We start from the raw sequence: 24,253 nt of genomic DNA, 5'->3' as shown, positions 1-24,253 counted from the left end.
CAGCCAGAGACTCTAGGAGGTAGCAGCAAGGAAGGAGACGGGTGATGGGGCATTGTTGGTAAGGGGCAGCAGGTAGCCTAGTATGTCTGCATTATGGAGAGAGTGTGTGTGCATATGTGCATATGTGTGTGGGGGGGGGGGGAGTAATGTGTAAGAAAGGTAGGAAGATAGGAAAGGTTGAGGCTTGAAAAGACTAAATAGCAAACATGGGAATTTATATTTGGTCCCTGAGGTTGTGGGGAAGAATGAAGGGGACTGAAGAGAATGGGCATTAATTAAATGTCTTCTGTGTGTCAGGCACTATGCCAAGTATTTTACAAATATTCTCTCATTTGATCTTCACAACAGTCCTGGAGGAGATGGTACTGTTATGTGTCCCATTTTACATAAGAGGAAACTGAGTCAGGCAGAGGGGAAGTGACTTAATCATGGTCACACAGTAAGCATCTGAGCCTGGATTTGAACTCAGGATTATCTATTGTTGATAACTTTTAAGGATGCAGCATGATACAGAGAACTGAATTAGCCCTGGAGTCAGGAGGTTCTAAGTTGATACAAAGAGTGACATGACCGGCTAGACATTTAACTTCTCCTTGTTCCTAGAAAACTCTCTAAAATCTTAGATTCTAGAAAAAATGATGACCTACTCTGGTGGAAGGAGTTTCCATCCCACCATACCAGAGAAATCTTGGGTCTTCCCATTTTTCCAACCCAAGTCATCATCTGAGACATGGCCCTAGTGACTGTCAGGAGCCTTTCTCTGTGAGCTTTGGAGTCACAGAGACATCTGCTTCCTCACAGTTCTGAGCCTCAGTTATCTCATCTGATCAGTGTTGACTATACCAGAGAGTTCTCACAAGACCTAAATGTGATTATACATACAGAGTCTATATTTTAAATACACATGTATGTACATGCTTATCATATGTATGCATACATATGTACACATATACATGTAGTACATAATAATCTGCATGTCCACATATGTAATGTTATGTGCATAGCAGAACATAAGAGAGGATTCAAAATTTGTAACAATAAATTTTCATTTCAAGAAAGCCTGTATGATAAATAATGCACATTATGTTGAGTACCCTCCATCTTTGCTTCCTCGTGAGTTTTCTTTTGCTCTCTGCCGTGCACTTTTTTCTTGGTTCTATTTTTGCCTTCCCCTACTCCCCCAATGCACTATTATCTTCATAACCTCTGGTGCCCAGCATGTAGCCCCGTACATAGCAGCTACATTAATGAATGTGTAAGGAAGGAAGCAAGGGAGGGAGGGAGGAAGGAAGGAAGGGAAGGAGGGTGGCAGGGAGAGAAGAAGGGAGAGAGGAAGGAAGAAAGGAAGGAGATAAGGGAGGAGGAGGGACAAAGGGAATAATTGCTCAGCTGGGAAGATCTTCAGGGTCTTTTGGCTCAACACCCTTCCTTCACTGATGGGGACAATGTGGCCCAGAGAAATCCAGGGACTTTCCTCTGACGGTTGGTAAAAGAGTTCTGGTTTCTGACCTGTGATAGCTGGAGGATAGTGCTGTGGTGGACTGGGACTATCCAATCCTAAGAGATCAAGCCAGCTAATAAGCTTCTTTTTTGGATGGAAGGTGGCTAAGGTGCTCCTGGGCCCCTGCCCTGAGTGGTCTCTGCTGGGAGCTGAATCGGAGACTTACTGTTTCCATTCAGCCTCTCTCCCATGAGGCAGTACAGAGGGAGCAGACACTCTGCTGGGGCCTCCCACATCTTTGCAGAAGACTTTCACTAGGGAATCTGAGACCTGGGCAATTCCCATCCACCCTCCTCTGACTGCATTAATCCCCAGGGCCAAGCAAGACATGAAACCTGTCCTTTGAGGTCAGGTCTCCTGAAGTATGAAGTATGGTCGGCTCTAGGATGGCTTTTCCAAAAGCAAGGAGGTGCAGTTTGGGGCCACAGAAGGCAAACTGGCCAGATGTCCCCCAGTTGCTCCCTTCATACCTCATAAATCATCTGGGCTTAAAACAAGGAAAGAGGATTCTTGTTGCACTCCAGGATGACCCTGCATCCCACTTATTACCGTGACATAGCATTAATGAGTACGGTTGTTTGAAATTTGGACCGAGAAACAGTTTTCCTCAAAGTGATCTGAGCTGGCAGGGAGGAAGGAGTCTGACTGCATGTCCCAGATCTAAACTCAGGCTCTCAGTGCAGAGTCCTAGGAGGGGAAAATTCTGCCTTGAACTGGATGGCTTTGTGCTGTGTTCACTATCCTTGTGGCTTATGGGATCACAGGAGCACAGAGAGCCAGAAGAAGTCTGAGAGGCTAGACAGCTCAGACCAAGCCTTCTCACTGTGCTTGGTCTAGCAGAGGTAGAATGACTTAGTCAAGATCACACAGAAGGTGCCTAGCAGAGCTGTGATAGGATGTGGATGATGGCATTCTTTTGCATCATACCATGCTGCCCTTCCAATTAAAGGACAAAAGGCTTGAATAACTTCCAGCAGAGAATCCTTCAGAACACGTTCCTTCAACTCACACCCAATGCTGCCTGTGTCCTGGTCAGTAAACATATTATCTTCTTTATTATTCCAATGCAAGGAGCCAGGCTCTCCATCTCTGCCCATGCAAACCATCAGGCTGCAGCCAAGGGTGCTCACAATGCTTTGGGCTACATTAAGGGAAGCTGGGAGTAAAGGACAAAAAAGTGATGGTCCCCTTGACTCTGCCCTGACTGAGGCTTGTGTTCTTTTCTGGAACCCCTGGTCTGGGTGGGTGTTGGCCAGTTGGATGATGTCTGGAGGTAGGTGAAGATGATGAAAGATCTGATTCCTTAGGTCTGAGAATTGCTGGACATGCCTTCTCCTCTGGATGCATCTCCCAGGTCCTGAGCTCTTCGTCTGTGCCCCTCCCCTTAGAATGAGAGCTCTGAAGGGCAAAGGTCAGCTTTCCCTTCCCTTGTATCTCTGGTACTTACCCGAAGTACAGGCATACAGTAAGCACTTAATAAATGCTTAGTGATAGACTGACAGACTGATGAGACTCCTATGGGCCATGGCTGTCATGTGGAGGGTAGACACAGGTACAGTACAGGAAAGGTGCAAAGAGGCCAAGCTGAGGTTTCTGTCAGGGAAGGGAAATACATACACACACGCACACTAGTACATGCACATTCATGCACACATACAATCACATTCACACACGTGTGCACACATGTGTGCACACACACACTCCCCTCACAATGAGACTTGTCCCACTCTGCCCCTGTCACAAGGCAATGAGCACTGTAGCCCAGAGGCATGGACTTCCTTCTAGGTGCCTCTTCATCTGCTGAAGGCATGCTCCATTTCCCAACCTCCTTGACTTTGCTTTTCTCGATACCTTAGTCTGTTGAATTCTTTTCCATCTTTTAAACCTCCCCCAAATGCCACCTCTGCCAAGCAACCTCCTTTGATTCCTTCAGGTCCTAATGGTCATCCCACTCTGACCTCTCTGAGCTCTCCGTTGGTACCTCTGTTACAAATGAAGTGGAGCACGAAACATAGGTCCTCTTGTCCAACTAGACTGATCTCCATTGTGAGTACTTTGACTTTTTCCAGCCATCTAGTGCTCCAAACAAACCAGGCACTTAATGGTTAAAGTGAATTGCACTGCACTGTCCACAGTTCCTGTTACACAGCTGAGTACAAAACCCCTCCTTTAAGGTTTGCAGAATACCTTTCCTCAAAAGCAGGTGGTGTAAGTATTCCCATTTTACAGGTGGAGAAACTAAGGTTCAAATAAATGTAATTACTTGGCAATTCCACAAGTTAATGAAAGAAGAGACAGACAGACAGAGAGAAGACAGGAGGGGGAGAGAGAGAGAGAAAGAGAGAGAGAGAGAGAGAGAGAGAGAGAGAGAGAGAGAGCAGAAGGATATGAATCCAGAAGTTGAGGAGTCTCTTTCTCCTCCACCAATCCTGCAGTTCATACTCCATAAGTGTGAGTGCTGACATCCTCATGGAAAGTTTGAAAGGCATTGGCTCTGGCAAAGCCCATGACCTCCTTGGCTATGATGAAAAAATCCCTCTACTTATCTCTGTCTAGGGTCCTGGCAAGACCCCAAATTCCTTTTAGGAAAAACCCCTAAGTACAAATCGTGATGTAAAGAAGAAAATTCTAGAAGAGTTAGTGGAGTTCCTCTATAGACACATAATAGTGGGAAGGGGAGAGAGTTCAATTGTGAATGACCCAGTAACTAATCAGATTATAGGCAAGAGGCTTCATACTCTCATGATAAAAAAGTGATAACTCCAAGTAAATGGAAGAGGCAGTATTATAGATAATGCACCATAAACACCTATTGCCCAGTTCTGAGGGTTGCTATCCATTTATTATCTTCATCTGGTCAGTTCTTTCTGAACCTCAGTGTTGCCATCTAAATATGGGAATTACAGTGATATTTGCACCATATCTCATCTGGCTGCTGTGAAAATCAAAGGCATTTTCAGTGTCACAGACTTGGTCCTGAACATGACCTTAGGGCTTATATAGTTCAAGTTTCTTAATTTTAGAGAGGAGGAAGCAAAGACCTGGAATTGTTCCAGTGTGGATGGTGGTAGGTGGCAAAGGAGGGGTTAGCCGTGAGTCCTCTGTCCTTAAATTCAGTAATCCTTCCACTATGCCTTTCTATATAAATGCCAGCCTGACAAAATGACAAGAGGTAGGTCAAGGATTCCAAAGGAAGACAGCAGGCTGGGTTTTACTTGGGCAATCATGTAGTCTTTCCAAGGATAGCATACTGTCACCTGACATCAGAATCCTGCCTTTCTATCAAAAATGCTCTGCAGCTTAGGTTGCGTGACTGTGAATCTTATAACATCACCATTTCAGAAAGTTCAAAGTTCTAGGCGACTACTACGGTGGGCTTAATTAAGTAGGTTTCAACCTCTGTTGCTGATGACTTTGTGCAGAAAGGTTAAATGGGTATTAGACCTGTGATGTCACTGTGGGACTTTCCTTCAATGGTGTAGACAGCAATTCATCCATAGCCTCCCATCTTCTAAAACTTCTGCCCTGCTCTCAGTTTGCTATGGGTATTCGGCCAATGTGTTCTCCATGCCCCCCTGCCTCAATTTCTCCAGCCATTGAAGATGCAATCCAGCAGTCAGGCAAGCTGCCTGCCATCGTCATCTTTACCAAGCAAGACTAGCCAGTCTTCCAAATTTATCGGATTTCCCTGTTGACATCTCATTTTGTCCTCTGAAATTGCCCCTCACTTCTATGTTGCAGCTGGTTCACATGCATCAGTTGCTTTGAGATAGACCTGTAAGTGATATTCAATTTAAATTCTTTGGAGACTACCATCTTTTGTGACTTTTGGGCATACCATCAGTATTAAAAAGATAGGTCCTTGACTTAGGACTGATAAAAGAAATTTTATTCAGCTTCACAATTTCCCATAACATTCTGGAAAGTTCTTCTAATTCTAGACACACACACACATGCACACACATGTGCACATGTGTTTATGTATTAATGAAGGGGCACTGTAGTTGGTCCATCTAATTTATGGTGCAACCTGGACAGCACATATTCCTAATCCACCTTGATTTTCTCCCTGTGAGTGGTCAGGCCAAACTGCTATAAAATAAATCACAGTTTTCGAGGGATTCTGCAATGTTCCAGGGCCTAATGCAACCAGTATAATGAGCTGCACATCTGGAGCTTTGAATGTGGCTTCACCATTGGGAGATACATTTACAGCTTGAACTCTCTGCCGTATCTCCTATGATACTCCATATGGAGTGGTGGTGAACATCATCAATGAGTCCCCATCTCCCTGATTTGATGCTTAGCCTTGGGGTAATGGTCAGAGAGAGATGGCAAACTAGGTTGTCTTGACTGTTATGTCAAGGAAACGATGAACTTTTGTGACACGTGAATGGGAAGCATCTTATCCCAAAAGTCATGACGTGGCACTTTGTTCTATGGAATCAGATGTATTTTTTTAAATCATCCAACAGGCACAGTGGGGTTTGCATCTTCTACATCATTCTATTAATTGTATGATGATAAAACCTGCCATCTACCATGGAATATAACAGGTGATCTCATTCAGGAAATTTATGATCAGAAAAAGAAGTGGGTCCATTATGTAGCCAGACCAAGGCTTAGATGGGCATCCTTGCCCTTACAGCTATGAGCCAGAGAAAGACTGAGAGGTTGGTAGAGCCTTCCACTGAGTAGATCTTCAGTAGAAGATTAATGGAAAACCATGGATAGAAATCACCCAGGATGTACAAGCTGGGTCAGGTGGAGATTTGCGCACACAAAAAGAATACATACCTCTTCCAGTCATGATTCCAAGGGTCCATTGCAATAACAATAGCAGCTATTAGAAGCAGTATTTCTATGGGAAGGCTTTCTGACCAGGTTGGCCAATGCTCTTGCCAACCCTAAGATTTAGAGGAAGAACTAGTTTAGCTTGAGAGAAGACCCAGTTTAATGTAGGGGATCTGAAGTTAGAAGAGGTGTGTCTTCATTCTGCTTATCATTCATTGGGCAAGTTGCTTAGCTACTTGAGGTCTTAGTCAACTCTGCAAAACATGAGATGTGATTGGATGGGCTTAGCTGTGTCATTTTAGGCACATCCTGTCACCTCCGTGAGCCTTACCTTTCTCACTTGTATGTTAGAGGGATCATACCTGTACCTCTACTTCAAAGGCCTATAGTGAGGAAACTACTGTGCCAACTGTCCAAAATTGGCATGATATTGACTGCTCATGACTCACTCATTCTGCTTCTCCATAGATACTAGAATGACCTGATTGCCCTCAATACTGCATCAAAGGAATGAGGGATGTTCCGCCAAGGGAAGAGAAGGCTGGGGGGAACAAGGCAACCATCTTTTAGTATTTGAAGAGTTTTCACATGGAAGAAGGAAGTGTCTTACAGATAAATTCTCTGCTCTTTCCATTAGACCAAGCTCATGTGCTCTGTTTGGCCTCAGAGGACATACTTCAGAGGAATGGTCAGAAGCTGCCAAGGGGTAGATATAGTCTTGATGTCAGACCCCAAAGCAACAAGGCTGCTTCAGGAGACATCCCGTCATTGGGCACCTTCAAGTCAAGGCTGGATGATCAGTTTGGGAGGGACAGAGAGGGGCTTTTTGCTTGTTCAAATCAAAGCCAGAGCTTCTCTCTAGCTCTGGATTTCCATGAACCCCTTATTTTCAACGTGTATTTATTAAGTACCTGCTAGGACACTGTATTAGGAGGCATTGGGGATACAGGAACAAACCTCTAACAGCTGCCAAAACTATAACTTACGTGGGCAGGTATGTGAGCCCAAAAGAATGGCGAGAAGAGAATGGAACCACTCAGCCTAGTCCATGGCTTTTAGTTAAATATGCACAATTTTATTTATTGAAGAGATTAGGACAAAAACATGAAATCGAAATCCGTGACAAAGCACCAGAGGGTGGAGAGCCCCGCCATGCACATCATCGATCTTTCTTCCTACAAGGGACTGAAAAAAAATGAGGCAGGGAAGGGGTAGGGGGTGGGAGAAATCAGACAGACAAACAAACAGGGTGAAAAAAAGGTCCTTCTTGACACAGCACCATCTTCAGAGTGTAAAAAATAAAATAAAATAAAATAAAACCAAACACTCCTCCTTTAGAGAGTCTCAGTGACCAAAATGAAACTGAGGGCAGGTTGGCGGCAGCTCTGTCTCCTGGGAACAGTTGTCTTGCGAGTGTGCCCGTGTTATATCCTGCCGGGCAGGTTGGGAGCATCCAAGCATCTGCATGTACATGCCACATACTCTAACAAAACACAGATTCAAGTAACATTTACATCCTAGAGAGTCCACATGTTACCTACCCAGAAAATGTGACCGTTTCACAAAGCATACACACAAGCAATCAAGCCCCAACAATGAGGTACATACTGGAAACACAAAGACGGAGGCCAAGGGAGTTCCTTATCATACAGCAAGAGAAAGGCGGGGATCTGCCAGGCTAAATCAAAGAGAGCTAGCTACCTAGGAAAGTCAAAGAAACACTCATTTCAGGGACAAATACTCGAACAGAGTAAGGAAAAAATAAAAAAGGATCATTGTCAGCTACAGCATGTAACATGTCATCCCGGTGAACCCGTAGTTGACATACTGGCATTCATCTATCACAACTGTGACTTTTTCCTTAATAAATAGAGTGATTCCGGACCATACAATACAAAACGAAGGTGCATCTTTCCTCTCTGTTGAGTGTGAAGATGGCGGGCTGCTGTTCTAAATCAGAAGCCACAAGCTAGTGAACACTCCCCATTCCAGTGGGGCAGCAGACCAGCTCAGCCAGGGCTGGGATCCTCTCTGAACTGACCCTGGATTTTACCCTGGGCCAACCAGTTGTAATGCTGTTGTGTCAAAACCCAATGCTGGGAATCACAGAAGAGTCTAATGTGAGAGCCAGGAGGGAACCTGGAAACTAGGATGGCAGAGTTGGAAGGGACTTGATCAATTACCCTCTTGTTTTATGGAGGGAAAACCTGAGGCCGACAGAAGAGACAGGACTGGACCAAAGTCACAGGGTGACTTAACAGCATCCTGTTCTCACTAGCCCATTCGCTAGTAACAAGCAACAGGCAAATAGGAAAGCCCGTGTTCCCACCTAATCCATCAGTAACAAGATGACAGTGCATTTCTCTAGCCTTCTTTCCCAATGTCCCTCACTTTTTCTATTAAAAAACAATAATTAGCTCTTATAGCAGTAACGCTACTGGAATTTCAGAGTCCTAAGAGCTTCCTGTGACAACCCACTCAACACAAAACAGAAGAGTTTGCTGAAGGAGAGACCCTTCCCCAGAAGGGGCACAAAGCCCTCTTATTTCAACTCCCAATGAGAATATTAACTAGTTGACTTAGAAGAAACATCAGAAGTGAACTGAACTCTTCCTGGGTTCGATTTTAGCACCCACTTCTCACACACCAGACCATTTTGCACCAGCTTTCATTTTGTGTTGGAGTGACTCCTGTTTAGTTATCAGACAAGTTGGTCTGTTTTCTTGAAAAGTAAAAATCGTCGGCCAATTGTCCCTTCCCTGAATAAATGACAAGGAATTAAATACTAACAGTGCGATGCCAAGATGTGTGTCTGAGGCAAAAAAAGGAAAAAAGGAAGTTTCTATCCCACTGATATCTGCAAATCAAAACAGAAATTGGAGTGGTTGAGAGCTGCCCCTGGAATTGAGAGTTGACATGTGCCGTCTCCTTAGAGCCAAGGTACGTCGAGGGGAGTCACGCCCTCTCCCTACTGCCTTCGCTCCCATCAATCTATCCTGATAGCAGAGTTCTGCCCTGGCCCACCCCAGCCCAGCCTCGGTTATCCCCCCCGTGCTACATGTGGTGGGGTAGGGCAGCTCTCATGGGACAGATCTTCCTTCCTTGCACTCAGCAGCTCATGAGCGTGTCCCTCTTTTGCTACCAAGCTAGGCCGATGCGGGGGGTGGTAGAACTCAGTCAAGAAGGGATCCTTCATGTGACTCGCGTACCTTCTAAACACTGAGTCTTTAAGTGTGCTCAATTAAAAAAAGGGTCCAAGTCTTCCTCCATGTTCACATCCGGCACCAGCTGGTCAGATACTTCCTTAGCACCATATCCCGAATTTGAGACATTAAAATCTGTTGAAAACCAAGGATGGTCCAGAATTTCCTGTGAGGTCAGCCGCTCGGAGGGCTCCCGCCGCAGGATGCTACGGATAAGGCATTTAGCCTTGGGGGACAGAGTCTCTGGAATGTTGAACTGGCCACGCCGGATCTTGCTGAAGAGAGAGCTGGGCTCAATGTCATGAAAAGGGTAGCGTCCAACCAGCATGGTATAGAGCATGACACCCAAGCTCCAAACGTCCGCGGCTTTGCCAGAGTAGCTACCGTTCGTGTTCAGGATCTCCGGGCTCACGTAGGCTGGGCAGCCGTGCTTGTCAGACAAAGAATCGTCACCACCTCGCAAAATATACGCATCTTCCAGGCTTTCCAGCTTTACCCTGGTCCTGTGGAGAGAGAGGAAAGAAAAGAGGCAGAGATGTGAGCACCAGACTCCTGTGGAGAGCAACAGGATGAAGAGAATGGAAAAAAAAAATCACAAGCATGAGAGAGACCATGAAACACGTCATCTGCACTGGACTGGAACCATGGCCTCCTCCTTAAGACATAGAGAGGTTCCAGACAACACAATACAAGGTGGGGGAGGGGAGGGGAGGGAAGGGGAGGAGAGGAGCTGCTACTCACTCACAGGTTGTGTTTTCCTTCATTCTTGAAGAAGACCATGACATCATATACACACACACATGCATATATACATAAAATTATATGTGCATATATATGTCTACATGTCTATAAATTCATCCATACACATGTGCATACATACATCTTGCCTCCCTAATATATAGGCTTAAACAAAGACTGTGTATATATACATATACACATCTACATATGAAACAGTATGTGCATATACACATCTATATATATGTATGCACATTCACACATATACATATACATATACATATATTGCCTCACTAAGTGAAGGCAAATTAATTGAAAGCAGGGCCTATTTTTTTTTCTTTTGTGTCCCTTGTACTCAGCACAATGTCTTGTACACGGCTGGTACTTAATACATGCATGTTAACAGATTGATCTTTAAGTGATCAATAGATAATTTGTAGATTTCACTGAAACATAACATGACCACCCTATCCCCCATTCCTTATTGGCAGGAAGAACTAGAAGGAGCTGGATTAGGATTTGAGAGGTCTGGCTCCCAGGGCTACCTTGGAACTGATGAGGCTCCAGGACTGGGGATAAGCCTGGTCAGTTCTCAGATCTCAGTTTCCTCCCCTGAAAAAGAAGGAACTCAACTGGATGATTCTTTAGAATCTTTTAGGGTTGACTCTGTGTGTGTGTGTGTGTGTGTGTGTGTGTGTGTGTGTATGTGTGTGTGTGTTATGTAACAGATATAAAATTCTCTAATTATCTTTCAGTCTATCAACTCTACCTCCTGGGCAGAGAGAATCGGTAGACTACTCCAAGCAGTCATATCCCACCCCACCCCCCAGCTAAATATGCCGTAAAAATAGGACGAAGCCGGATGTGTTAAACTGGAATTGGGCGGATCAAATCCAAATCCTTCCTAGTTTGTCAGTGACTGCTCTGCTCTCCAGGCTTAGGGCATGCCTCACTCTCAAGTCACCCACCCTAGAATGCAGAAGTGAGAACAGTAGTCTTTACAGCTAACATATACACAACACTCATGATGTACAAGGTACTGTGTTAAGAGCACCACAAGCCTGGGAAGGAGGAGCTTATTATAATCTCCATTTTGCAGATAAGGAAACTGAAATAAACAGAGGTAAAGAGATTTGCCAAGGTCACACAGCTAGAATGTTTCTGAAGCTGGATTGAACTCAGGGCTTCCCGACCCTAAGCCTGGTGCCACTGACTGTCTCCATTTTTTTAGATGAAGAAATGGTGGCCCAGGGAAGAGGGACAGTGACTTTCTCACTGTCACAAGCCCCTGAGAGAATGCAGGATTTGTGGTCAGAAGAAAATGTTAGAATCCTGCCTCAAAAGTTATCTGGGACCCTAGATTTAAAGCGGGAACAGGTTTTCAAAGTCAACTACTCAAACATCCTCATTTTACAGATGAGAAGGCTGAGGCCTGTAAAAGGGGAGTGACTTACATAAGGTGACACAAGCACTAAGGGGCAAGCCAGGATCTGAACCCTGGTCCTCTGACTCCACACTTTCCACCACTGCATGCTATCTGGGTCAGACACAGTGGGAAAAGAAGTGCCTCTGAGTCTCCTTTGTGAATGAGGACAGTATTTTTATTCCTGACCTCACAAGGAGAAATGAGAAAGCACAAAGACCCAGAAAGAAAGGCCACATTTCAACGTCATTAACTTGGCTGATTAATTGACTGATGATGAGGGAGCTGATCAGCAGCCTGGTGGCCTTGTCGTGGCAGACCCTCTGAAGGACTAGGGGCAATTTCCCCCTCAGAAGGACGTGGTGATTGCTGACCTCTAGGATGGACATGGTAGTCACTGACCTCATGGGAGGACGCAATGGTCACTAACCTCAAGGCCTCCACGTGTGACCCTGTGGAGGACAGGATGGCCATGGAGTGCTCAGACACAGAGGGCAGAACCTGGGGGAATGGGAGAACTTTGGGAGGAAGTCAAGCTATCCTGACCTGAAGAGGCCACCAGGATGGCCAGGATCTCCCTCACTGGAGGGTCTCTGGAGGAGACCAGGCTCCCATGGGGAATCCTTTGAGGCAGGGCTGCTAGGAGCTGCTGGGTAGATTTCCTCCTCATACATCCTGAGATTCTGCCCATCTGTGTTTGGATGATCTAAGCCCCTCCCAGTCAAATGGATAACTCTGTCCCTTGGGCTTATTAATACATGGACATAGCCAACTTGTGATTATTGGAAACACTCCCTGAAATTAGTCACACCCTCCCACCCCCCCAACCCCTCCTACCTCTTTCTAAGTCCTTTTCAGGCCCCCAGGCACTGACTTCCCAAGCTCTCCCTTTAAGCCTCAGACAGAGGAGAGAAGGGGTCCTGGGGCACCACCACCAGGGATCCAGGAGCCTGGCTCATGTGAGTGCCCCCCAGGGCAGCCGCTGCTGGGCAGGAGGCCCATCTCTCCTCCTGGGCCTGCTATTGCTCAAGATGAGAGGAACAAGCCGGAACGAGGGAGAAGGAGAGGACTGAGGATGGAGGGAGGAGGGAGGAGGGGGGAAGCTCTCTTCTCACACTCAGAGGTCACTGATTCTGCCCCTTCTCTGCTTAGCAAACATCCTGTCCTTGTTTACATCAGTCCATTAGGAACTACACCAATGAGAAAGCTCAACTGTGTAGAAGAAAGGCCTGTACCTAGGGCCCAGAGCCTGGGCAGTGAGAGACCCATGGGGGAGGCCTGGCTTGCCATTTAATCTGGGCCAGGCCTCTGCTGCCTCATCTCTAGGAGGAGGGGGAGGAGCACTGGACTGGACACCCCCAGCTCTGATGGTCCCTGTTCTAAGGCCCCTTCCTGCTCTGACATTCTACATTCTATGGTCAGTCCTAGTCTGCCACTTCATGCTCTAGATCCTAAGATTCTGATGTCCTAAACACCCTCCTACCTCTAACATTTTACTTTCTATATTCTAGGATTTTGTCTTCTCAGGTATTAGCACTTGGACCATCTATGTTCTGGGCCCCCTCAGCTCTAACATTCTGTGCTCTGTTTGAAGGGGATGTGTAGTGAGGTCACTTCCTGGCAATGTTCTCTGTTCCCTGATCAAGTTTTCCATTCTGTGTTCTAAGGTCCCTTGGAGGTAGAGGTAACACGTCCAGGGTTCCCTTCAAGCTGAGTCACCGGTGTAAAATTCTGCCCATAGCCAGCCTGTCCAATTCCAACATTACAGGATCATGCAAGTTCCGAGTCTGCTGAGAAGCCAGAAATACTGTGTCCTCACTCCCCAAGTCAAGGACAACCCCATTCACTGCCCCCAGCCTCCCTTGGAAGGGGGCTGGCCCACCACCTCCTATTCTTGGCTTAGTACCAGGCCCTGCTTTCAAGTTACAACATGGGAACAAGAAGGAGGCCAGGGGAGAAAAATTCATTTATCTGGTCATTAATCAAAAAAAAAAAAGGCAAGAAAAGATTCCTTTTCCTAAGGCATGGAAGGGGGTATATACACACACATGTTCACACTCATACATGCAGTCATATATACACACTCATACACACCATTCCCATACCACATACATCCTCACATTCCACTCACATCACACATCACATACTCTCACACACACCCCACTCATTCCCACACACCACACACATACATCACACACAGCACACACATGCACCACCCCCACCCCTGACTCATAGCTCTGGAAGGGGGAGGAGGGGGCTTAGGTTCTGCTGGTGAACGTCTTGCCAGGGTTGGTGAAAGGAACCACAGAGGTTCAGTCACAGGGTGGTGGAGGCCCTCCGACGGAAATGCGTGGCCGTCTCCATGGATACAGACAGGGAAACCCAGGAAAAACAAAGCCACTCTGAGGACTTATCAATATTCCACTCACTGAGAAAGAGCATCCAGGGACCCCAAAAGTCCGGTGCTCTTTGCAGGCTCCTCCTCCACTCCTGGCACTCAGGTGGGTGTAGGGGGAGGAGGGCTCCAAGGGTTCATCCCCCTTCCTCATACTTTCCAAGAGATGTTCAATGAGGGAGCAGGAGCAAAGCACCAGCTCTAAGAGCAGAGGCTGGAGCTGGCTCGGGCTGCCTTTCAGCCTGGCATTCTGCGCTCTGAGGTCCCTGCAAGCAGGCCCTGCCCTTCTAGGTCTGACATCCTCAGGTCTCTTCTGACTCAGACATCCTCTTTTCACCATCCTCAGGTTCTGCTCGAATCTGGCAGTCTGGGCTTTCTTCTTTAGATCGGAAAGGGGACTCAGAAGTTATGAAATTCAAACCCATCCTTTAGCAGAGGAAGGAAAGAGGGTTAAGTGGATTACTCAAGGTTTTACACAAACCATGTTATCAACAGCACATACAGCTGGGATGGAAACCCAAATGCTCTCCTCTTCTTCCCTTCCTTCTTCCTTACCTCCCTCCTTCCTTCCTTCCTTCCTTCCTTCCTCCCTTCCTTCCTTCCTTCCTTCCCTCCTTCCTTCCTAACTAACTAATTAACTAACTATAAGCAATCAAAATAAATTCTCACACTGGCCATGTCATATTCTACATATTAAGGAAAGCATCTTCCCAGTAGAGGGATGGCCTTGGAGTCTGAAGTCCTAAGTTCAAATCCCACCCATGATACTTAACTAGCTCAGTTTCTTCACCTGTAAAACAGAGATAACAGTCCCTACAGTACCAGCTCACAAGGATGGTGGGGGGCTCCAATATGCCAGTGCTTAGTCTAGAATGTGTTCTGCCAATACAGAGCACTAAGCAAGCTTAAGCTTTTATTAGGATTTCTGACCCCAAGATATCAATGTGGGTTACAACAGTCAGGGAAACTTCCTGAAGGAGGCAGGACTAGGCTGGGCCATGAAGGAAGTAAGGAAGGCACTCTGAGAGAGTGGGGAATGACGGGGGCACAGAATGAGCAAACACATGGAGAGTGGAGAACTCATCCATCGACGAACATAGCTTAGTCACTTACAACAGAGGCAGCGCAACAATTATCAACGTGGAAGCTTCCTGTGATTTTGTCTCTTTGTGTCCTCACTGCTTAGCAGACTGCCTACCTAGCAGCATGCAAGAAGAGCTTCAGGGATGCCTGTTGGCGGATGCCAAGACATCTGTGTTACATAGGTACACTGTGTGTGGGTACATGTACATATGTGTGTGCAATGTCGATGGAAACAGGGATTACACATGTACACTGCATGTGGATACATGTACATATCTGTGTGAAATAGACAGAAGTTTGTACTGTGCATGCACAGTATATGTGAATGCATGTACAATGTAGATAGAACTATGGATTACACATGTACACTGTGTGTATGAATGTACATATGTGTGCAGTGTAGATGGAACCATGGATTACACATGTATACCACATGTGGATACATGTACATATCTGTGCAATATAGACAGAAATGTGGATTATATATGTATACTGTATGTAGATACATGTACATGTGTGTAAAATAGACAGAAATACGTACTATGCATGTACACTGTATGTGGATACATACATATAGACAGAGAGAGAGCTTTAACATGGGCAAAGCACTTTCCACAGACCATCTCAGTTGCTGAGCGAGGCCCTGGGCTCACTGCAGGGAGAGCTCCTGGCCTACCCAAGAAAGGCCATCCCTCGTGGTCATACAATCTCATGGGTCTCGATGTTGCTGTAGCTGAGACTTCCAATGGTTCTTCCCAGATCTCTGCTCAAGGGGCCTGATGCCCATGCCAGAACCATCTGGGCAGGACTTGGCTCATGCTACATTACATATGGAGACACAAAGTGCCCTACAACACAGAGGGGACTGGGACTGGGACTGGGGGAGGGAGTGGGTTTTCTAGGGACTATTTTTAGGGGAGTTAGGAATATCCCTTAAGTTCAAGGCCTACAGGACCCCAGTTCACCAAATCACTGCTCCTCCCTTGCACTAGAGACACAGGCCAAGAGGACCCAAGACTATAATATATTTATTCAGCCCTGCCCAGCTTTCAAAGCACTCCCCTTTCAAGAGGGAGGGAGTAAAGGCAAATATAGTCCATCACTCCCATTTCACAGATGAGAAAACTGGAGCATGAAGCAATTGGGATCATGCAAGTATGAAATGGCAAAGTCAGAATTCTAGCCAAATTCTAGTCTCCTGGCTCCAAACCCACTGTTCTTTCCCACTTCCCACCTGCCTAGCTATGTAATGGGCCAACAGAGAGGAGATGTGGGTCATCTTCAGTACTACGGAAGTCATTTATTTTGGCACAAAAGACTCAAGAAGCAAGAGGACAAGCGCAGGTGAGTCTGAACACCTACTCAATGGGTCATCCGAAGCACCTGCCCCAAATTCTGTTACATTCTGTGAATTTTCATCCAGATCTGTGATTTCACAGGCAGAGACAAAGGAAATTTTCAGAGCCATCAGGGACCATGAGAGGGTATGTGATGTGCACAGGGTCACAAAGCAAGCGTGGCTTCAAGGCATTACTCGAACCCGAGTTCATCTTTGGACCTATCTTACATTGACTTTGTGGTAGATATTCCCCCTTCCCCCAAGGAGAATGGAGCTCCATGAGAGCAGGGGCTGTTTCTTGCTTTGTCCCTCTAATCTCAGCTTGGGTCATGGAGGCAAGAGTCATGGGTTCAAATTCTACATTTGTCACTTACTCCCTACGTGACCTTGGGCAGGTCTGTCATTTCTTCTTCTGTAAAATAAGGACATTAGAAAAGACATCCCCTGAAGGGTCCTTCAACCTTTAAATCTGCTCTTTGGAACCTCTTATTGGAACCTGGGCAAGTCTCTAAGCTTAGTGAGGAGCAAAGGAAGGAAGCATGTATTTACATAGCACCACTATGTGCCAAAGGCTTTCCAATTAGCAATATTACCTCCCATCAGGTGCAGGGGAGGTGCCACTCTGCACTGGTTGAGGAAATTTCCTCATTGGAAGATAGTTATCAAGGAGAACTCAGGTCCAGTTCAAGAAACAGTAACACCCATCCCTGGCACATAGTAGGTACGTAATAAATGCCTGCCAAATGAGTCCAAGCTCTACCAAAGACTAGCTGTGTGTCCTTGGGAAAGTTGCTTCCTCTCTCCAGGTTCCCGTCTTTGCCTCCCCTGCCAACCTGTGCTCTCCGGATTGTTTACAGCACTCTACAAGACAGAGCCTGGAATAAGATTTCTCCTCTTTAATTGTGATTACAAAAGCCTTTCACAAATGAAATTACACCCTGCCACCAACACTGCCAACATGCTGAAGCGCATGTCACTTTTCCATAAATCATTAAAACCCAGAAGGTGTAAAGGATTGGTTAATCCTCCCCTCCCTCCTTCTTTCCCTCCCTCCCTCCCTTCACTGGATCCTGTGACTGAAAATAGCTTTTTTCCGGAGAAGCAGTACAGGTGATTCATAATTTCATTCAAAATTAGCCAAAGCCCCATAGGCTTCCTTTGCCCTGAAGAAACCAGAGTGGGTGAGTCCCCAGATCTGAGAATTGCTGCCATGTGGTGGAAAGAGCTCAGGATGCAGGGGGCAGGAGAATTCTTTTATTCCTGGCTTCCTGTAATCCTGGGCAAGTCACTTCCTGGCTCCAGGCCTCAGCTTTCTCATCTATAAAATGTGCATGATAATCCTAAAGCACTGATCTCTCAAGAAAATAATTTGGGAGGATCTTGGGAACTGGTAGCCAGGGGACCTTGGTTCAAACCTTGATGACTACACCTGTGCGACCTTGGAAAAATCAGTTCCCCTCCCTGGGCCTCAATTAATTGCCTTATGTATAAAATGAGAGGGCTGGACAGATCACTTCAAAGTTTTCACAGTTTTTAACCTGGGATCTTATCAGATTAAAAGTGCTATGAGATTACTAAAGGAACACTGACTTAGAGGCATCTCAGAGGCTTCAGAGACCCAACTGTCCTCATTTGGCAGATAAGGAAACCATGGACCAGGGAAGGAAAACTATCTGACAAATCTCCCACAGGTAGCAGTAAGAGCATCGCTATCCTCCAAGTCCAACAGGGAATGAATACAGGAATGAACGAACAAGCACCTATCAGTCAGTTATTACCTGCCAGGCTCTGTTCTCAGCCCTGAGGGTAAAAGGAAGCCAAGACAAGCCTTGTTTGCAAGGACCTTGCATCCTCCTGGATGGCCAGCCAACAACAGAGATCATGCCATAAGCAAAAACCTTGGGTAACACCAAAAATGGCAAGGGAAGGAAGGTGAGTCATGCACGTGGAAGAAGGCTGGAGAACAGGCACGAACGTATCTGGGAGAGGGTTTTGTCACCAAAGTCAATGGAGGGGAGAGAAGCCACAACAAGGGAGAGGCCAAGAGCACTGAAAGCCAAAGAAACGTCTAAAACACTGGACCCCCAAGGTTGCTTCAGGTAGGGGGCAGGTATAACAGAGAAGATGAGCTCGGAATGCAGAGGAGAGGGTAAGAGGGAGAAGGCACACTTCCTTTAGCACCTGAAGCAAAGAAGGAGGGTATGAGGGGGCTGTGAGGTAGAACAGAGCACGGAAGAGAGGGGAGGAGACCCAGGCCTCTGTGAGGAGAATCTGAAGGAAGAGAGATGTGTTGGCCTGCAGAAGACGCAGGGTGACATGTTAGTAATCTTCAATTATTTTAAGGGTCCAACTTTTTTTGCTAGGTCCCAACGGACAAAACTAGGAGAATGGTGCAAGTTGCAAAGATTACAATTTAGGCTGATGTCCAGAAAAACTTTCCCACAATTCTAAGCCATCCCAAAGAATGAGCTGCCCCAAGATGTGGTGGGCTCCCCCTCACTCGAGGTCTCCAAACAGAGAAGATGAACGTCTCCTGGGGGCAGAGGGGTCTCTTTGTATTTTACAGTGGAGATGCCTTTGGTTTGGGCTAGCTGGCTGCTAGCCTCTACCTCCTGAATTCTGTGTTTCTGGGAGGGCTGAGGGGGCCAGCTGGGGATGCTTTTGGCGGCTGGCAGAGATTTGGCACAGCTGCCGGAAACTGGGTGACAGACAGCCAGTCAGGACAGAATGAAAGGCTGCCCTTCCGAAGTGAGGGCCCAGCCGAATCTGGATAACAGGAGTGGATAGAAGACCCAACCATCATGGAGTAAAGGCTCAAGCAGAACCACTCTTCAGAGAGGATGAGAGCCAGGCTCAAGTGTGAAGGAACGTCATTGAAATTCCGGCTATTTTGCCTCCTGGGCACAGCAGTAATCCCTAGCTCTCACTCAGAAGGGCCAAGGTCTATTACAAGAATGACAAAGATTCCATTATTTGATAAAATCTGGCTGAAGAAAAAAAGAAAGTGTCTGTTCTCTCCCTCTCCATCGTGCATGTGATCCCAGCAAGACTCCATTTACAGGGCTGGGGGCAGAAGGTGACTTCAGACCATCAGGATCCTTGTGATATGGGTCCAGAGGATCTTAGCATCCCCAGGATGGAACAGACCTCAGAAATATGATTACTACCTGTACTTTACAGGTGGGGAAATAGAGTTATAGAAATTAAGTCAGGACTTGGCTTAGGATCAGAATCAGACACTGTCCTCCAATAGTGCTCAGGCCAGAGCAGAATACAGCTGAAGTAGATTGGCCTGAAGATCGAAGTCTCTTCCTGAATTCATCATAAAAACAATAATAACAAACTTTCAGATTGCAATTTAAGAATTTCAAAGCACTTTACAGGTCTGTACATCCATGATTCATGGGCTGAATGTAAGTTGAAGGAAAGAAAATTTCAGAGTCAGAGTAGAAACAGACCCCAGAAGCCATCTAGGCCAAACTGTTATCTGGATGTGAATCCCTGGATGCTGTTCCTGACACAGAGCCCTGCAGGCATGAGAAGTACCTGAAATCAGGAACACCAAGGCTGCTACCTCAGCATCTGGCATGTACCTATATGTCAGGGCTTGGGAGGGAGCAGCGCAAGGCAGGCACTTCAGGATAAACCTAAGTGCTGTGGGCTGTTGTGTCCAGCCCTGGGGCTGCACTGGGAGAGGGAGCCCTCTCCAAATACAGATCAGCACTTTCTCCACCTCTTCTGGGCTTCACAAAGGTACCCTGCATCACACATCCATTAAGGATTGGGGGCAGAATTTGAACTTAGGGCTTTCTGCCCAGTCCATGCTCCTCCAGGACTTCTCCCACTCCTGCCCTGCTCCCAAGACCTCTGGGGCACCATAGTTTTTCAAGAAGGGACTGGGTTTTTCCATTTTTCTCAATCACTCTGTTAAGGCTTTCTGATTTGTTCTCGACTTCTCTAAGAGAAATCATTGTTGCCTCTGCCTTTAACTCCCTTTAACGCTAATGTCTTGAGATTTTAAAATCATTCCATCTCAGAATAATGATGCAGTTCTACTGGTTAAAAAAATGTGATATGCTTACAAGGTATTAGGAAGATCACTAGATATGGAATCAGGGGCTGGGTTCAAATCCTGGCTTTGATAACCTATAACCTTGGCTAAGTCACTCAAAACTTTCTGGGTGTCAGAGCCTCATCTATAACAGAAAAGAACCACACTAGCTGACCTCTGAGACCCCTTCCAGTGTCTTAGGAGCCTATGACCTGAAAAATGACCAGGTGGGTGCAGATGAGCTAATGTCCCTTCCAGCCCAAGACTGGTGATGGTTTGGAGGTGACCAGTCCCAGAAAGGGCTTTAAAGGTCACTAGTCCTGTTTGCTTGTTTTATAAATGGGGAAATCTGCTCCAAGATGGAAAAGGGTCACCTTTACTCAAGGTCACCATTCTAAGCTAAATACCTCAGGTAGTCACAGTGGAAACCAAGGAAATAATTTCCAGTCAGGCTCAGGCCTTAACTCTCTCTTACTTAATGCAGTTTCTTTATTAATTCACACAATGGGCAAGCCTCTGAGGAGATTTTGGTCCATTGTTATAGAACCTTGGTCTCTCAGCAAGCCTGCCTGAAGCAGGTCATGAAAGGATGATTAACCCTCTCCTGCAGAGAAAGAAACAGAGTGGTTAAGAGACTTCTCCACTATGACCCAACTTGGAAAGTGCTGAGTCATGCTGGTCAAGGATTGGGGGACCAGTGGGGTGTGGTGGAGACAACACTGGGCTTGAATCAGAAAGACCTGGAATTTGTTCCCTATGTCACCTTAATAGGTAAACAGAGAGGGAAGAAAAGAGTTTGGGTAGGGGTAGGAGGGGTATTGTTTATCCTAAACAAGAAGACCTGGGGTAGAGGACTTGGGATGGAGTGGGAATGTGAGGGATGGGGGGTGTCATCGTTTTTAAACATCTGAAGAAACCTCATGGAAAAGAGGAGATTATACCAGGTCTCTGGCCCCGAAAGGAGGGCGAGAAGTAAGGTGCCCATTCTCTGCTATGTGGTAGCTGTGTTACTATGGGAAAATCCCTTAACTCCTCTAAACCTCAGGTCCCTCCTCTAACAATAATAATTAGTAAAAACTAGCATACAAATCATATTTACTGTGTACCAAGTGCTTTATTACTGTCACATCTGATCCTCACAACCACCTAGGAAGCAGTGACTTTATTATCCCCATTTTAGAGTTGAGGAAACTAAGATTAGGCAGCATGCCCCGGATCATACAATGCTGTATTTGAACTCAGACCTTCTTGACCCCAGGTCTGGCTCTCTACCCGCTGTTCTATCTTATTGTCTCTAGTTCATCTGTAAAATAAGGAGAATAAAGCTTTGGGTCCTACCTCAGAGGGGTATCATGAAGATAAGATGAGAAAGCAATGTAAAATGTGTTGTGAAAACACTGCTGGTGGCCATCAAAGCAATGCTGAGGCCACTCAGGAGATGGAAAGAACATGGGCTTGGGAGTCACAGGGCCTGGATTCAAGAGTGACTCAGTGACTCTGGATGTTATCTTCTATGGTCCATAGAAAGAGCCCTGGTTCTGGAATCAGAAAGCCTGGGTTCAAATGTCTCCTCAAGGCTCACAAGCTTTGTGACCATGAGCAAGTCATTCACCCTGCCTATAAAATGGGTCAGTTGGATGAGATGTGTCAAAAGCCCATTCAAGTCTGAGATCTGTGATCCTAATAGTCTTCCTTTGACTTCAACTTTCCTCGTCTCTAAAATGGGGATGATAAGAGGGACTGTTCCATATTTTTCCCTCCCTTTCTGGGTCACCACCACGTAGCCCAGTGCCTGACAAAGAAACAATAATTAAGCATTTGTGGACTTTCTCCTGCTACTTGATGTTTTCTGCCTCCCTCACTAGGATGTGGTGAGGGCCAAGCGAGATGAGGCTTTGTAACCTGTACTGTTTCCCACACACAAGAGACCATTAAAGGATCCTACCTAGGGGCTTGATATCCAGAAAGCTTTATTTTCTCCCTTATGGTGACCTTAGGAAACAGTCTCATTTCACCTGTTCATCACCTTCCAACTGACTCACTTTGGAGAGTTAAGGAGCTAGTGACAGTCTGTGCTGATGATTGACCTCCCCACACAGATTCTAGAGGGAGCCATCAAGAATTTCTAAAAAAGAGGAGGAGGACCTCCCCTGGCAAAAGCTTCATAGACTGCGAGACACCAGACTATCTGAAGGATCAGAGAGTCAAGCACTCATCCGTGACAGTTCAGTTAGGGAGCCCTTAGATCACTGTTTCACAGAATCTCAGAGCCAATAAATAAATAAAGACTCAGATGGTCTTACTATTGAAACTGGAATCTTGTCCACAACAGCCTTGCCCAATACTGACCCAGATTCTGCTTGGATACCTTCAGTGATGAGGGACTCACTATCTTTAGAAACACTCCATTCCATCACTGGGCAACTATAGACTGTTAATAATAAATGATATTTCACATTCCTATTCATATAGTGGTTTAAGACATCCAAGGCATTTTTCAAAGTCATCTTATTTGGTTCTCCCAACAATTCTGGAAGATACAGTATCATCTCCATTTTAAAGTGAGCAAACTGAGCAGTTATGTGACTTGGCTTGTGTCAGAGGCAGTATTTAAATGCACAGCCTCTCTATCCTAAACCCAATATTCTCTCCCTTATGTAGAACTGGCCACATTTCCAAGATTGTTTTATGGTTTACAAAGTACTTTTCTTTCAATAACCTTGAGAAAAAGACAGTAGTACAGTGACAGCTCTATCAGCTCCATCTAACAGGTGAGGAAACTGAAGTCCAGAGAGGGGTCACACAACTGGGGAATGATCTAAAAGGGACAAAAATTCGTGCAGGTCTCCAGGTCTCCTGGACTGTTATACTGTTATCCTTCCTTCTGTCACCATGTTGCCTCTAGGAAATTCTTTCTTATATCAATCAATTAATTATCAAGCATTTCTTAAAACACCTGTTTTTTAGTAGCACCGTATAAAGCACCAAGGATACAATGACAAATAGGAAACAGTCCCAGACCTCAAAAAGCTTACAGAAAGAGACAATGTATACTTATGTAACTCTATACAAAGGAAATAAAATGTATCTCCTCTCCCCCAGGGTGGGGGGAGAGAGGGCAGGATACTAGCCAGTGGGAGGGATGAGGAAAGGTCTCATAAAAAAGGTGGTGACAAGATGACTTTAGAAGAAATCCAAGAATTTAGCCAGAAACCTGATTGCCTGTAACCCTACAGCTACCGCCCAACCCTGAGTGAGGGACTCTCTCACTCCAGAGAGAGTGGCGGGATCCATTTATACCAAGCACTCCCACCAGGAGCAACTATTGTGGAGAGGTTTTACAAGGAATTACAGATGCTTATTTAGCCGAGAGAACAGAAAATTTTGGAGGGGGGAGGGAGCAAGATCACTGTCTTTCACAAACATTGGTTGGTTAGTTGTTGTCCTTCGCTTTCAAAGAGGACCAAAATAAAACATTAAAACTATCATGAAATAAGACAGATTTGCCCTGTTCTGCTTTGAACGATACATGGAAGTACCAAAGAGATTTTAAATTCGTGATCATCTGAGCTATCTAACCATTAAATGGGCTGCCTGGGTGGGAAGGGAGTTCCTCATCTCTCAAGGGGTTCAAGCATAAGTTGAATAACTCCCTAGGAGGAATGCTGAAGGAGGGTACCCTATTTGGAGGGTAAGGCTGAACAGCTCTTTCCCAGAGTGGGATTCTGG

The 24,253-nt window shown here is 45.9% G+C and overlaps 1 protein-coding gene across 1 annotated transcript in view; it reads right to left on the bottom strand.

Moving 5' to 3' along the window:
* Window positions 1-7,348: 7,348 nt before the first annotated feature.
* The window catches only part of TRIB2 (tribbles pseudokinase 2), a 39,266-nt gene continuing 22,361 nt past the window's right edge, over window positions 7,349-24,253 (bottom strand). The window contains exon 3 of the mRNA XM_072642054.1: window positions 7,349-10,001. Coding sequence (XP_072498155.1) covers window positions 9,533-10,001 — 469 coding nt within the window. The 3' untranslated portion in view covers window positions 7,349-9,532. The remainder of the gene's footprint in view (window positions 10,002-24,253) is intronic.

Source organism: Notamacropus eugenii, chromosome 1 (assembly GCF_028372415.1).
Source record: "Notamacropus eugenii isolate mMacEug1 chromosome 1, mMacEug1.pri_v2, whole genome shotgun sequence".
Lineage (NCBI taxonomy): Eukaryota > Metazoa > Chordata > Mammalia > Diprotodontia > Macropodidae > Notamacropus > Notamacropus eugenii.
This window is presented reverse-complemented; position numbering and strand designations above follow the sequence as displayed.